This window comes from Echinops telfairi, unplaced genomic scaffold (genome assembly GCF_000313985.2).
Source record: "Echinops telfairi isolate 266 unplaced genomic scaffold, ASM31398v2 ScPeMD7_60;HRSCAF=208, whole genome shotgun sequence".
Lineage (NCBI taxonomy): Eukaryota > Metazoa > Chordata > Mammalia > Afrosoricida > Tenrecidae > Echinops > Echinops telfairi.
The window spans coordinates 18780539-18796716 of NW_022103958.1; the positions used below are offsets into that span (position 1 = coordinate 18780539).

Sequence of the window (16178 nt, forward strand, 5' to 3'; positions counted from 1 at the left end):
TGAGGCACCTCATTTTACCACAAAAACTGCATGGAAGAAGCATACCAGCCTGTGTAATCACAAGGTGTCAATAGGATCAGGTATCAGGCATCAACGAACAGAAAATCATATTGTGAATGGGGGGGGGGTGCGGAGTGGAGACCCAAAGTCCATCTGTAGGCAACTGGACATCCCCTTACAGAAGGGTCGTGGGGAGGAGTCGAGTCAGTCAGGGTACAGTATGGCAACGATGTAACATACAACTTTCCTCTAGTTCTTTAATGTTTTCTAACCTCCCTTCCCCTACAACTCAGTTCTACCATACAAATCCGGCTAGACCAGGGGATGTACACTGGTACAGATAAGAGCTGGAAGCACAGGGAATCCAGGGCAGATAAACCCTTCAGGACCAATGAGAATAGAGATACCAGGAGGGGCAGGGGAAGCTGGGGTAGAAAGAGGGACTGATCACAATGATCTACATATAACCCCCTCCCTGGGGGACGGACAACAGAAAAGTGGGTGAAGGGAAACATAGGTCAATGTAAGACATAAAAAGTAATAATTTATAAGTTATCAAGTTTTAGGGGAGGAGTGAGGGTGGGGGAGAGAGGGGAAGAAGTGAGCTGATAACCAAGGGCTCAAGTAGAAAGTAAATGTTTTGAAAATGATGATGGTAACAAATGTACAAATGTGCTTGACACAATGGATGTATGTGTGGATTGTGATGAGTTGTACAAGCGCCCAATAAAATGATTTTTAAAAAGGGGAAAAAAACATGATCAAAAGAAGGAAATTAATAAAACCATTTGAAATAAAGCATAAATTAAGTAAAATGAAAAAAAAAGTCGTGAAAACCCTCAGCTTATACATGAGTATATACAGTAAGTGGATTTTTTTTTTTAGCCTTCCAGTGATAGTGAAACTGGAAAAAAATATCAATTGTTGAATAAATTTAATATATCTTAATTTCTAGCCTAAAGAAATGGATAATTCTTTATTGTTTCTGTTGCTTCGTTTGCTCTCTGAGAAATGGTTGTAGGCAAGGGTTTCTTTGTTAAGCTTTCTGCTGTTGGGCAGAAGTTCAGTTTTACCATGTAGAGAACTATGTGCTTCAACTACCATGCAGTGTGCATGAGGATTCTAGAATATCTTAGTTAGGGTTTTTGCAAATGTGGTGGTAATGAAACTATGCATGTGTAGGCACTCCTCACAACAAACACATCTAGTTTTTATGCAGAATTAAGGCTATATTTTTATTTAGTAATTTTTCTTGCTTAGTTAAGCTTTTTACTTTGTTCTTATAACTCTTACTGTACCTTATACAGAGTTCTTAAGCTTCTTAAGTTGAAGGGTCTGCCTTATTCATCTTTGTATCTTAAAAGACTAGGAAATACTGTTCTGATTCTAAAAGATGCTAAAACAACTGACTGGGTGAATTTTACACCTCATCTAATTCCCTGGAAGGATTAAGCTATTAGGAAGAGCGGTTGTGGATTTATTGTGACATTTACTCAAAAAAATCTGGGTTTTGACCTCTTAAGGTTTGGGATTTCCCAGGTGATTACAGTTTTTGCCATCAATGAAGACCACCTGAGGGCATTGCTAGTGAAATGGTCAGGCAGAAAGACTCGACCATGAGATACCCCCACCCCCACCTCTTAAGAGGGGCTGAAGGTTTAGTTCAGCTACATGGGCAATCAAATCAATCATGGCTATGTAATGAATAATAAATAAGATCCCGATAATAAGCTCTGGACAGAAGCTTACTGAGCTTCCTGGTTGGTAAAAGATTGGTGCAGGAGAGTGGGTAGTGTACTGTTGAAATATTGAGCCCAAAGGGATAATGAGACTCTACAGCAGGTCAGGAGTGAGGGTGTCGAGGTGATTCCCCTCCCCCCATAAGCAGGTTATGTAGAGATAGAATTAATTGATATGTGGTAGAGAAGATTGACACATTTGAAGAGGCATCCTATATAGCAGTGGTTCTCAAACTTAATGCCACAACCCTTTAATACAGTTCTTCATGTTGTGGTGACCCCCCAACCATAAAATTATTCTTGTTGCTACTTCATAACTGTCACTTTGCTACTGTTGTGAATCGGGCGACTTCTGTGAAAGGGCCGTTCAACCCCCAAAGGGATCATGACTCACAGGTTGAGAACCGCTGCTATATAGAGAAACAAAAAAACAAGCTCACTGCCATCTAGTCAATGATGACTCAGCGAACCCTATAGGACAGATGAACTGCTCCTGTGGAGTGGTTCGTGATGATTTCAAACTGCCAGTCCTGTGGGGAGCAGCCCAATAAATAATCAACAAAGTAATGTATGTTAGGCTTAAGAGTGGGTGCTTTGTTGGATAAGAGAAAGGGAATGTTGGCTAACTTGTTTTGTTTGTTGTTTTTTTTAATCGTTTTATTAGGGGCTCATACAACTCTTAGCACAATCCATACATACATCAATTGTGTAAAGCACATTTGTATATTCATTGCCCTCATCATTCTCAAAACATTTGCTCTCCACTTAAGCCCCTGGCATCAGGTCCTCATTTTTTCCCCTCCCTCCCCGCTCCCCCCTCCCTCATGAACCTTTGATAATTTATAAATTATTATTTTGTCATATCTTGCCCTGTCCGACGTCTCCCTTCACCCACTTTTCTGTTGTCCCTCCCCCAGGGAGGAGGTCACATGTAGATCCTTGTAATCGGTTCTCCCTTTCCAAGCCACTCTCTGTCTACGCTCCCATATCGCCACTCACACCACTGGTCCTGAAGGGATCATCTGCCCTGGATTCCCTGTGTTTCCAGTTCCTATCTGTATCAGTGTGTGTACATCCTCTGGTCTAGCCAGACTTGGCAAGGTAGAATTCAGATCATGATAGTGGGGGGGAGAGGAAGCATTTAGGAACTAGAGGAAAGTTGTATTCTTCATCATTACTACATTGCACCCTGTCTGGCTTGTCTCCTCCCCGAGACCCCTCGCAAGGAGATCTCCAGTGGCCTACAAATGGGCTTTGGGTCCCGCACTCCCCCCCTCATTCACCATGGTAAGATTTTTTGTTGTGATGATGCCTGATACCTTATCCCTTCGACACCTTGTGATCACACAAGCTGGTGTGCTCTTCCATGTGGGCTTTGCTGCTTCTGAGCAAGCTGGCTGCTTGTTTACCTTCAAGCCTTTAAGACCCCAGATGCTATATCTTTTGATAGCCGGGCACCATCAGCTTTCTTCACCACATTTGCTTATGCACCCATTTGTCTTCAGTGATCGTATCATGGAGGTGAGCACACAGTGATATGATTTTTTGTTCTTTGATGCCTGATAACTGATCCCTTCGGCACCTCGTGATCATACAGGCTGGTGTGCTTCTTCCATGTGGAGACCCAATGTCCTTCTGCTACCTTAATACTAAACCTTAAATATATGCACATAGATTTATTTCCCCATCCTCATATATAAATATATTTGCATATGTACATGTCTTTATCTAGACCTCTATAAATGCCCTTTGCCTCCCAGCTCTTTCCTTGACTTCCCTTGACTTTCCTCCTGTCCCATTATCATGCTCAGTCTCCACCAGGGTTTCAGCAGTTCCTCTTTGTTACATTACCCTTGATCATGCCCTACCTGGCCTCCTACACCCTCCTCACCACTGATTTGGATCACTTGCTGTTCCCTTGTCCATGGGTTTGTTAAAACCACTTCCTTTCCCCCTACCTCACCCTCTTCCCATGTCCCCCCGGAACTGTCGGTCCCGTTGTTTTCTCCTCCAGATTGTTCATCCAGCCTATCTTTAGACAGACCTGGCTAACTTGTTAAAATGTGCTCTTCACTTGTTAGAAAAACATTCAGCTTATACTAGAATCCTTGTTAGGTCTGTGAACTCAATTTCTGCTCATAGCAACCCTGCAGAGTAGAACTGCCCAATAGAGTTTGGAGGCATAATGTTTAAACAAGCACTCCACTGCCAATTGAAAGGTAGTTCGGATCCTCCAGTTGTTCCACATTAAAAAGCTATCTATTCTGGTAAAAGTGATAGTCTAAAAATATCCTTTGGGGCTGTCATAACTGTCCTATGATCTCTAGGAATCACAGTGGATTCCAGGGAATACAATAGAAATCTTTAAGGAAGTGGAGGCTTATTCTAGAATTACTGAAATAATTCTCACATTATAAACTACTGAACTTTGAAAAGCACAAATTAATTGTTAATGGTTCTCAACAAAAAGGGGAGGGATCACTTACTTTTGGTTTCTGTTCAGGCAGGGTAAACAGTTAAGAATGGTGGTTTGAACTCACCGGAGGCACTGATCTGGTGATCTGCTTCCAAAAGGTCATTCATGCCATTGAGATTCACTCCACTGCAACCAGCACCATATTCTTATTAGTGAGGAAAGAAAGGTATGATGAAATGCCCACAGTGTTGAAATCTGAAACCTGGTTTATTTTGTTACATAACCATTAGTACTTATAATCTGTTACGTACTTGTACCCTGTTTTCCCGAAAGTAAGACATCCGCTCAAAATAAGACCTACTTACAATTTTTTGTCTCCCTGAAATATAATGCATCCCCCCGAAAATAAGACCTCCCTGAAAATAAGGCCCCCTGAACTACTGTAACTCTGGACCGTAGAGGCGGGTACCACCATGCAGCTCATTGTTGGCCGCAGCGCAGCCGGAGCAGACAGGAAGTGCAAGGTCTCTTTTAATAAAACAATAAACAATATGTACTGTATTCTGTAGTATTAAATTAAAATGGCGATGAGGGGGAAGGGCCAGCCCCCACCCGCTGCTGCTAATCACGGGTTCAGTAATATTACTTCTGGGTTCAGTAATGCACAATTGTGCGGTTGAGATATGTAAGCATTATATTAAAGTCATCAAGAGCATGAGAGATAATACAATAATACAGTCAGACATATTACATGGTAGCATCGCTCACCTCCGCCCCGCTTGGTGGTTCTCGTGGGGGAGAACCTGGCTGCCAGAGCAGGAGCAGCTGCCGCCCTCGTCCACCTCCCTCATGGGAGCAGCCCTCTCGTCCACCGCCCTCACGGGAGCAGTTCCTCTCTTCTACCGCCACCTCAAGAACCAGGGAGCCTCCTTATTTATTGCTAACCACGCATCATATTACTTTGGGGGGATACATCACAGCATCATGCGTCATATTGAGGGGCAGTACAATTCACAACAACCTGCGTCATAGGGAGGGGTTGCAACATAGGCAATTCAAGCAATAGGAGGGCGATGACCGAGTCATCTTAGAGTGGTCCCGGGCTTGCCTTTGGGCACTGCTTCAAGGGGACAATAACAGAAAGGACTGGGCCCTACATAGGCCACTCTAGATGGCTGATGTTAAGGAGAATAACCTCTGACCTACTTTCGCTGACCACCTAGAGTACAGTCATTCTCAAGCAGCTAAGTCTGGTACATATTGGGGAGACAGCTTAAGAGAAATCCTTCTGTTCCCCACAGTATTATTATTCATGGAAAAATAAGACATCCCCTGAAAATAAGACCTAGCGCATCTTTGGGAGCAAAAATTAATATAAGACACTCTTATTTTCGGGGAAACGGTAACCATTCTGTTACGTACTAGTAACCATTAGTACTTAGATGACCAATCAATTTAAAACCAAGTTGAGTGAAGGGGAGAGAAAAAAGAAAGAACCAGAATGTGCATGGGTCAACAGGGTTCTCATGTTTTAGACTCAATTTTTTTTTTACCCAAATTCTGTTAACAGCCTTTTTCTATCTGTTTACCTTAAGTGTTATTTAGTATAATCCTTAAGGGCAGGCAAATTGATAATGTCCTTTTTTATGGTATGGTGGTTACGAGTTGCGCTGTGATCCGAAAGATTGCCAGTTTGAAACCACCAACTGGGCTAAGGGAAAGACAGGCTTTCTGCTCTTGTGAAGAATTAGTCTCGAAAACTCACAGGAGACTATACCCTGTATAGTCCCTGAGTCGACGTTAACTCGATGGCAGTGAGTTTGTTTGCTTGTTTTGGCTTTGTTCACTGATATTTCTTGGGGAAACTATTAAAGTGTAGCCTATTTGGAAATAGTTCTTAAGAAAAATTGATTTGTGTTTATAGAAGGAAGCTTTTTTAATAGGTATAGTAGGCAGTTATGTGTTGAGAGGGATTGCTTTTCTTCAACTTCTGTCATTTACATTTAGGTAGACGTTCAGGAATGATCTGTATTTAGATATTTCTACCTATAAGGCAATTACCAAAAACATTTTATTGTTGTAATCTTTACTAGGACCCTTAACTCTTTAGTTTCCTGTAGGCAGGACCTAGCATAGTTAAGTGCTCATCTTCCAGCTGTAGGGTTGGCGCTGGTCACCCACCTACCCAGTGACTCCTGGATATCGGGCCTAGAGAGCTGCTCTTACACAGCGCAGAAAAACCCGAGGAGCAGTTTTACTATACATACATGAATACCACTAACAACAACAGCCGATGCAGCCTGGCTGTAGATTTGAGTCTGCTTTTGTTTTGTTAGCTAGTGGGTACTGGTGTGAGTATTGATCTAAAAGGAAGTTGAGTCAGGCACTCTTTAGATAAATGGAAAGCCCATAATCAGTAAATGTTGAGTAAATCAAGTAGGGCAAAACTATATGTCCTTGTTGACTGAAGCTTACCTAGTGAATTAATATTTCAACTATTCTTTGGTTAGAAGTCCCATTTTCTTAGTTTATAATATTTTTTAATTTAATGTTTGTAGCTTTTGGTCTCCTTTGGAATGCGTAAGTAAATCTAACAAGTATGTTGTGTTTCCTCAAGTTACTCATGGGCCCTCCCCGTGGGTTGACAGTATGACTTCTCCATGGGGTTCTCTGGGCTGTAATCCAAATAGAAGCTGCTCTCCAGGTCTTTTCTTCCTCCATGCCTGCTGAGTGGGCTTGAGCCAAACATGCACAAACCATTTGTTCTACCCAGGGACCGCAAGAAGAAAAATCAGTATTATTTTGGACGAGTTACATTAAGCCTAGATAGGGTCCCACCCTACAACCCCCTCACAATTTGCATACTTGGTAAATTATTTTAGTCAGAAGAGATGTTTGGAGAAAGGTATATTGCTTTGTATTGCAGGATATCTGTTTAAATTCATTCATTAAAAATAAAAATTCTGTTGCACTGATAAAAGGAGCACAGAACGAGGCTGATCTGAATCCTAATAGGACATGTATTACAGAAAAGGCTGGCTTTTCTAAGCATGTGAGTGGGCTCATTTGTTAACCCTAGTAGCACTTCTGTTTAGCAGAGTCTTAGCATCATGTTAGGAAGCCCTTGTGGCGTAGTGGGTAACATTTTGGGTTACCCAGAACATCAGCAGTTTGAAAACCACCAGCCACTCCTCAGGAGACATGAGGCTTTCTACTATCAAAAATCCACATGGAAGCTCTTCTCTTTTACAGGACCATCATGAGTCAGAACAGACTCCACTCATGGCAGTGATTTTGATTTTGACAGATTTAATCTCCTTTTGATTTTGAAACAGGTTAACTAACCAAAAAACTTAAGACTTCAGATATGTAGACTAGTGCATAGAATTCTCTTAATGCTTGTTTACAAATAAATAAACTAAATTGGAATGACTGAGCCACCTTAATTTCAAGAAAAAGCGCACTTTGTAAAGGGAGGATTGGGCGGGGGGGTGGGGGGTGGGGGGTGTTTACAGAACCAGACAGAATCGTTACTTTGTCTCAAAATGGAGTCTGTTATATGACCCAGTTGCATCACAGTCACTTCACTGCCACTGAATCAATTCTGATTCGCAGCAACCCTATACAGGATAGGGTGGAACTGTCCCCATGGGTTTCTGTGACTGAAACTTCATGGGAGCAGAATGCCTATCTTTCTCCCAATAAGGGGCTGGTGGTTTCAAACTGCTGGCGTTTCGGTTAGCAGCCCAACGTGTAATCCCACTACACCATGCCACCGTGTAATCCCACTACACCATGCCACCGGGGCTCCTTCATAATCTCTTAGGTACTTTGTAAAAGTATAGCCACCCCCTACCAAAAAGAGCTATTACCAGAATTTTTAAGTTAGGCAGAGAATCTTCCTTTTAAATAAATATCACGTGATATTTATGTATATGAAAGTTTGCATAGCCACAAAAACCTCAAAAGTTTTTATGATTAAAGTGAAGGGGGACGCTCTCTTCCTGGCTGCAGAGTGGTGTTTGCTCCTCCTCGCGCCCCCGCTGTTAACAAGATGTCTTCAGGAACTGCAAAAATTGGGCACCCTGCCCCCAACTTCAAAGCTACAGCAGTTATGCCTGATGGTCAGTTCAAAGATATCAGCCTGACTGACTACAAAGGAAAATACATAGTGTTCTTTTTTTACCCTCTTGACTTCACCTTCGTGTGCCGTACGGAGATCATTGCTTTCAGTGACAGGGCAGAAGAATTTAAGAAACTCAACTGCCAAGTGATTGGTGCTTCTGTGGATTCTCACTTCTGCCATCTCGCTTGGATCAACACACCCAAGAAAGAAGGAGGCCTAGGGCCTATGAACATTCCTTTGGTATCAGACTCCAAGCGCACCATTGCTCAGGACTATGGGGTCTTAAAGGTGGATGAAGGCATCTCGTTTAGGGGCCTCTTCATCATTGGTGATAAAGGAATCCTTAGGCAGATCACTGTAAATGACCTCCCTGTTGGCCGCTCTGTGGATGAGACCCTGAGACTGGTTCAGGCCTTCCAGTTCGCGGATGAACATGGAGCAGTGTGTCCAGCTGGTTGGAAGCCTGGCAGTGACACTATCAAGCCTGATGTCCAGAAGAGCAGAGAGTATTTCGCCAAGCAGAAGTGAGCACTGGAACATTTCAGTGCTAGGCTGCAATGAGTAGCCTTGAGAAAAACAAACAAAACCTCTTTTGTATTCTTCATGTTTCAAACATAAGGCCTTAGACTCTACTGAGAACATGGTATTTGATATGGTAGGCTTTTTTTGTAGGGGCTGGGGAGGGGCCGTCTTTCTACACCGCAGTGAAAATGACCCTGAGCTGTTTTGGGCAGGGCAGCTGATGTGTATCATGTACTAGTAGCAGGGCATAAGCCCATTGATCTATTGTAGTTGTATTAAACTTGAACTCAGAAAGAAAAAAAAAATAAAGTGAAGGGGGTGGGCAGAGAATACAGACTGCAAATAGGCTTTTGATGTTATCTAAACTGCTTATTCCCCCTGGTATAATAATGTTTCCTAGTGGGAAATGCTCATTAGAGAGCCACAGTTGAGATGTATCTCTGCTCTTTTATTGGTCATGCTGAAGAATTTATCAGTTTAAATCCTTTAACCTATAATCACACTCCTATACTTTTTATGTTTATTGCTTGGATTAAGCTTTCATTGATTCCACACACCCCTCCCTTTTTAGTTTAATTTCAGTATATTATGTGCCATCGAGTTGATTCTGACAAAATAATCCTATAGGATTGGGTAAAGCAGCCCCATAGGATTTCCCAGGCTGTAATCTTTCCAAAACCACAGCTGCTGGTATGAAAGATAAGGCTTTCTACTCCATAAAGAGTTACAGTCTGGTAAACTCACAGGACAGTTCTACCTTGCCCCTATAGGGTTGCTGTGAGTCGGCATCAACTTGATGGCAGTGAGCTGAGTGGGTGAAACGAGTGAGTCAGCGAACAAGTACCACATCAGTTTTTGGTTTGTTTGGTTTTTGCAGTGTCTGGTGAGTTTGAACTATAGACCTTTCAGGTACAGCCAAGTGCTTACTGTGACACCACAGCTCCTTAATTTCATTATAACCCAGAGTGTTGATTTTAGTTACTGTCAGTTCCAACTCAGTATGATCCCATGCACAACTGATAAAAATGCTGCCATCTCCATGGAGGAGGGAGTCAGTGGAGGGGTCTGAGGGCCCGGCTTTAGAGGACAGCACTGAAGCTGCAGCTCGGGGAGAGGGGCATGCCTGATCAGAGCAAAGGGGAGCAAATGAAGGGGGGAAGAAAAGAGAGTGGAGTGCATCCTGGCCCACCAAGCCTGAAGGACGATATCCCCGCTCAGAACAGCCAGTGCACAGAGGAACCATATGGCTGGCCCAACTACGAGACACAACGTCTCTCGCTGACCCATGGCCGTACAGGGGACAACACTGGAGAGTGTCAGGATTGGCCTGGTCTGACCCCACCACACAGAGAGAGCACTAAGGGCATGCGGCAGAGCAGAGGTCCCGAGGGAGTGCCAAGGATAGGCTTTGGGGCCAGGGCGTGGCACCCCATAGGACTCTGCTGGAGGACACTCCTAGAGGTCAACAAACAGACTTTAAACTATTTACAGATTTATTTATTTATTTATTGTCATTGGTGTTTTTAGTTGTCGTTTCCTTTTGTCGCTTTGTTTTGCTATGTCTTGTTTTTGTGTGCATATTAATATCTCTGTAATATCTAGATAAGTTAGGCTTGATGAACAGTCTGGAGGAGAAAATAGCGGGACAGATGATTCTGGGGGACATGGGAGAGGAGGAGGGGGAGATGGGGGAAAGGAGGTTGTGTTGACCAACCCAGGGACACGGGAACAACAAGTGATCCAAAATCAATGGCAAGGAGAGTGTGAAAGGCCTGGTAGGGAGTGATCAAGGGCAGTGTGACAGAGAAATTACTGAAACCCAAATGAAGGCTGAGCATGATAGTGGGACAAGAGGGAAGTAAAAGGAAATAGAGGTCTAAATACAGGCATGTACGTATGTAGATATATTTATAATATGATGATGGGGAAATAGATATGTGCATTTATTTATAGATTTAGTATTAAGGTAGCAGATGGACATTGAACCTCCACTCAAGTACTCCCTCAATGCAAGAACACTTTATTCTATTAAATTGACATTTCATGATGTTCACCTTCCCTGCATGATCGCTGAAGACAAATGTGTGCATAAGCAAATATGGTGAAGAAAGCTGATGGTGACCGGCTATCAAAAGATACAGCATCTGGGGTCTTAAAGGCTTGATGGTAAACGAGCAGCCATCTAGCTCAAAAGCAACAAAGCCCACATGGAAGAAGCACACCAGCCTGTGTGATCACCAGGTGACGAAGGGATCAAGCATCAAAGAACAAAAAATCATATTACTGTAAATGAGGAGGAGTGCAGATTGGGGACCCAAAGCCCATCTATAGGCAACTGGACATCCCCTTACAGAAGGGTCGTGGGAAGGAGAGGAGCCAGTCAGGGTGCAGTGTAGCAACGATGAAACATACAACTTTCCCCCAGTTCTTAAATGCTTCCTCCACCCCACTATCATGATCCCAATTCTATCTTACAAATCCGGCTAGACCAGAGGATGTACACTGGTACAGTTAGGAACCGGAAACACAGGGAATCCAGGACAGATGATCCCTTCAGGACCAGTGGTGAGAGTGGCGATACTTGGAGGAGGGAAGGTGGGGTAGAAAGGGGGAATGGATTATAAGGATCTACATATAACCTCCTCCCTGGGGGATGGACAACAGAAAAGTGGGTGAAGTGAGACATCATACAGTGTACGATATGACAAAATAATGATAATTTATAAATTATCAAGGGTTCCTGAGAGTGGGGAGGGTGGGGAAAATGAGCTGGTACCAAGGGCTTAAGTAGAAAGCAAATGTTTTGAGAATAATGAGAGCATTAAAGGTACAAATGTGCTTGACATAAAATGTCTGTATGTATGGTTTGTGATAAGAGTTGTACGAGTCCTCAGTAAAATGATTTTTTTTTAATGCTGCCATCCCCTTGATTAGTTGCAGATTACACTGTGGTGGTCTATGTGGTCACTACTAGATTGTCAGACCTTTTTTATTCGCCTGTATTGTAGTGGTTCTCAACTTTCCTAATGCCACGATCCTTTCATACAGTTCCTCATGTTGTGACCCCCAACCATAAAATTATTTTTGTTGCTACTTCGTAACTGTAATTTTGCTTTTAGGAATCATAATGTAAATATCTGATATGCAGGATGTGTTTTCATTGTTACAAATTGAACATAATTAAAGCAGTGATCACAAAAACTATGTAATTGTATATTTTGAAATATTTATTTTTAATGACAAATAAGTGCAATTTTGTCTATGGGTAACAGTCTTCATATCAGGTACTCGAATGTTGGCGTATCTGCATGTGGGGCGGACGCATAGAGGAGCGGTGTCTTGGTTCCTAAGACCATCGGAAATGTTTTCTTAGGTGACCCTTGTGAAAGGGTCATTTGACCTGCACAGGGGGTGCGACCCACAAGTTGAGAACCACTGCTGTATTGTCTGGAAGCACCATTAAACTTGGTCAGCATCGTAGCAACACAGAAACCTCTGCTGACAAATGGGTGGTAGCTGTACCTGAGATGCATTGGCTGGAATCAAGTCCTAATCATCTATAGGGGGGCAAGAACTACCCCTAAACCACCAGTCCCTTAATTAAAACCCAGCATAACCAAAACCTCAGTTGCCCTGCATTGATTCGCGCTCATGCAGCTTCATGTTTGTCAGAATAGTACTGCGCTCTGCAAGGTTTTCAATGGTTGATTTTAAGGAAGGTAGTTTGTCAGGTCTTTCTTTATTCTGAAGTACCTATGGGTGGACTCAACCACTAACCTTTTCTTGACCACCTATCTTACATGGATTATTGTAATATCCTAATCTCTCTCCTGGTCTTTGCTTCAAAACAGATGTCACTTATGCACAAAACCTTGCAATGGCTTCCCATCTCAGAATAAAAACCACAGGGCCCTTATATGCTCTGCCTTTCCTATTTCCTGATTGTTTCTATACTGATCTCTAAATTAGCACAATTACTCTGTAAGGCCACACTGTCTTAGAGGATTAAGGATAAGATTGATTAAAAATATCTACTAGTTTAGGGTCTGATTAATTTTTTGGAGGTGCTACTTTATCTTCCCTCCAAGTTTTACTTATTTTTATGAAATCAAAAGGAAGTTAAAATTTTAGGCTAAATTGTTTTATCAGCTCCAATACCATAGGGAATTGCATATTAATATAAAATTGACTATGTATTTGATAGCCACTAGAAATGTCACGTGTTTTTCTGTTCAACTTTACAACAGCCATTTTAGTTGCTCTGTAACCATCTAACTTGGAGTCAGTCTGTTCTATAAGGTAAGGGCTGCCTAGTTGCAATTTTAAGGAAGGGCAAAGCCGAACTCTGGTGAGGTTTCCTGTGTTTTCAGTTCATTTGAAATATACTGCATAAAACAAAGTACACCTCTCTGTCCTTCCTTCTAAGACTTATATTTGGTTGGTATTCACTAAAATTTCTATTCAGGATTTTCCACTATGAGGATATGCTATATTTTCTTCATGGGAGTATATTGAATTGCTGTTGCTTATTCTGTTTTATTTTGGGGTTTTTTGAGCCCTGGTGGCGCTTTAGGGTAGGCAAATTTACTGCTAGCCACAAGGTCAGGTGTTTGAACCCTCCTAGGAGAAAAGATGAGACTGACTAAAGATTTACAGTCTGAGAAACCCCATATAGGATTGCTATGTGTTAGAATTGACTTGATGGCAGTGGACAAATTCAGTTCAATTAAATGGTTCAAAATGTAGTAGAGGGGTGGTGGTTGGGGAAAGTCTCTGAGATAAAAAGTTTTCATTAACATTATTTGCCTTTTCATTTACATTCTGTCAAGAATGTAATATACAGTGTAGTTTTCCAAAGGCAGATTAACAAATAGTGATAAGTATATAAAAGAGTTTAACTTCAGGGAAATGAAAATAAAAATATCCTCAGACCCACCAAGATGACTATAATAAAAAAGATAAGCTAATACGTTTTGGAAAAGATGTAGGGGCATTGAGAGTTCTCAAGCACTGCTAGTGGGAATAAAATGATATTCTATACTTTTAAACATCATATGACTCAGCCTTTCTATTCCTAGGTATATACCCAAGAGAATTGAAGACGAGAGGGAGGGGCTTAATGAAAAAATAAAATTAAAAGTGGAAATTTTCCTTGAATTATTTGAAGCCACCTTGTGTGTTCACGTCTTCACAAACTTGTACGCGAATGTCCAAAGCAGCCTCATATATGACCACTAAAGTGTAAACTATTGTCCCATTAGTTAATGAATACCTAAATGTGGAATAGTCATCCAGTAGGCTGTTACTTGTTAATAAAAGAACTGAAGTGTTAATGCATGGTACCACATGAAACCTTGGGAAAGTGCTAAGTGAAAAAATACATTGATTTCATTTACATGAAATGCTTGGAATAGACACATTTATGAAGACAAAAACATTTGCATTTGCCTAGGGGCTTTTAGTGGGGATGGCAAGGGACTTAACGATACAGGGTTCTTTTGGGGTGATTGTTGCACAGCTCTGGATGTACTGAAAACCATTTTTAGAATCTGCGTACTTTCAATGAGTAAAGTATATGGTCTGCTAATTACATCTCTCTAAATCTTTTGCTTAAAAATAAAGCCAAACATGTAATGGAGTTATACTATTTCCATTATCTTAGCCACTTGTATGCTTTTCTTCATAGAAAAAATACATTGCAGTTAGTATTTTAGCAGTACAGGAGTGTTGGAAAACAATGCAGAGAACAGTGGTAGCCCCTCTACAGCATTTATTTTACACAAAAGAAAGTTTTACATCTCCACGTTTATTTGTTCCCCAATTTAAAAATATCCATGCAAAATAGAATTATTTATATGTCTGTATATTTTGTACAGCTTTTTTTCATCTTAAAAGATTGGACAACTCTTCCCTTAAAATGCTTTCATAGCTCTACTAATGTCATTGGTAAAGTGTCTGTTATACCGTGTCAAACTTTTGTTCTACTTCATATTGGGACTTGTTGGTTCCAGAGGCAAGGACTGGACTTGGATAGAATTTCTAATAGTATTAAGTTGTTGGGATGTATGAGCATGAAGCAGCTGTTCTTTTGCAAACATGACCTTATTCCATTTGGGTGTGTAACAAATGGGCCACTGGAAACATGCCGTCAATTTTCTTTCTTTTTTTTTTTTTTAATTGTTTTATTAGGGGCTCATACAACTCTTATCACAATCCATACATACATCAATTGTGTATAGCATATTTTTACTTTCATTGCCCTCATCATTCTCAAAACATTTGCTCTCCACTTAAGCCCCTGGCATCCATCAAGTTTCTTAAAGTGACCTATTTCCCTGCTGTGCCAACGGATTCAGGAAATTCTACCATTTTCATCCACAGTGTAGGCCCAGTTTCCAATGGGTACTAGAAAACTTTGATTTTTCTTTGCTCTTTAGCAATGTGGTAGGTAAGTAGGCCAGAAGATAAAAATGTTACTCTCTCAGTGGCTACTCACCTGATTCATAGTTGTGGCAATAATTTAAATTTTATTGTAGGACTGAAATCTGGCCATAACTCAAGAGTAAACTCTTGACCATTTTGGTTAGCTTCCTTGTTAATTAGTGCAATTGATTGAGAAGTATATACATTTTATGAATATTTACAAATTAATAAAATCCCTAAGGTACCCCCTTACAACAAAAAAACACCTTACTGTTATCAAATCAATTCTGACTCATAGTGACCTTGGCCAGAGGAAAACATTAGGGATGATATACAGCAAAACCAGAGCCACGATTATGAAATTCCAACCAAACTTTGAGCAGATTAAGTATATAGATTTTTAAAATGGGATTAATAACCTATTTAAGTAAGGATTTAGAAAGGATCGTGAATGAAAAAATAACCATATACTGTAATGTATGACATTTTTTCCTGTGGTCAAGTGTATATAACAAAATTTGCCACTTAAGTAACTTTTTAGTGTACAACTCATCAGTATTAATTGCGTTCACCTTGTACAGCTATCAATTCTCCCTTTTCAACAATTGTTTTTTAATATGAAATTCAGCATCCTTTGCAAAACTTCTTAGGTCTGTGGGAATCTCTCTTGATGTCTAATTTTTGGGACTACATGAACTTGGATGGAGAAAAATACTCATCTCTAAAATTCGACAAGTCTTTCCATTATAAATCTGGATAAGAAACTACATAAACAGGGAGCAGACGAGCCAGTCAGGGTGCAGTAGTGTAGCAGCGATGAAACATACAACTTTCCTTTCCTTTAGTTCCTAAATACTTACTCTCTCTCCCCTACCTCCCCCGCCCTCCACGCCCACTATCATGATCCCAATTCTACCGTACAAATCTGGCTAGACCAGAGGATGTACACTGG

At 41.2% G+C, this 16178-nt stretch overlaps 2 protein-coding genes across 2 annotated transcripts in view; both read left to right on the top strand.

Annotated features, from left to right (window-relative positions):
- The window catches only part of CSTF3 (cleavage stimulation factor subunit 3), an 85556-nt gene that overhangs the window by 2818 nt on the left and 66560 nt on the right, over positions 1-16178 (top strand). The gene's annotated exons all lie outside the window — the stretch shown is intronic.
- LOC101650142 (peroxiredoxin-1) lies at positions 8160-9086 on the top strand. Its single transcript, XM_045290883.1, has one exon. The coding sequence runs from the start codon at positions 8210-8212 to the stop codon at positions 8807-8809; it is 600 nt and encodes a 199-aa protein (XP_045146818.1). The 5' UTR covers positions 8160-8209; the 3' UTR covers positions 8810-9086.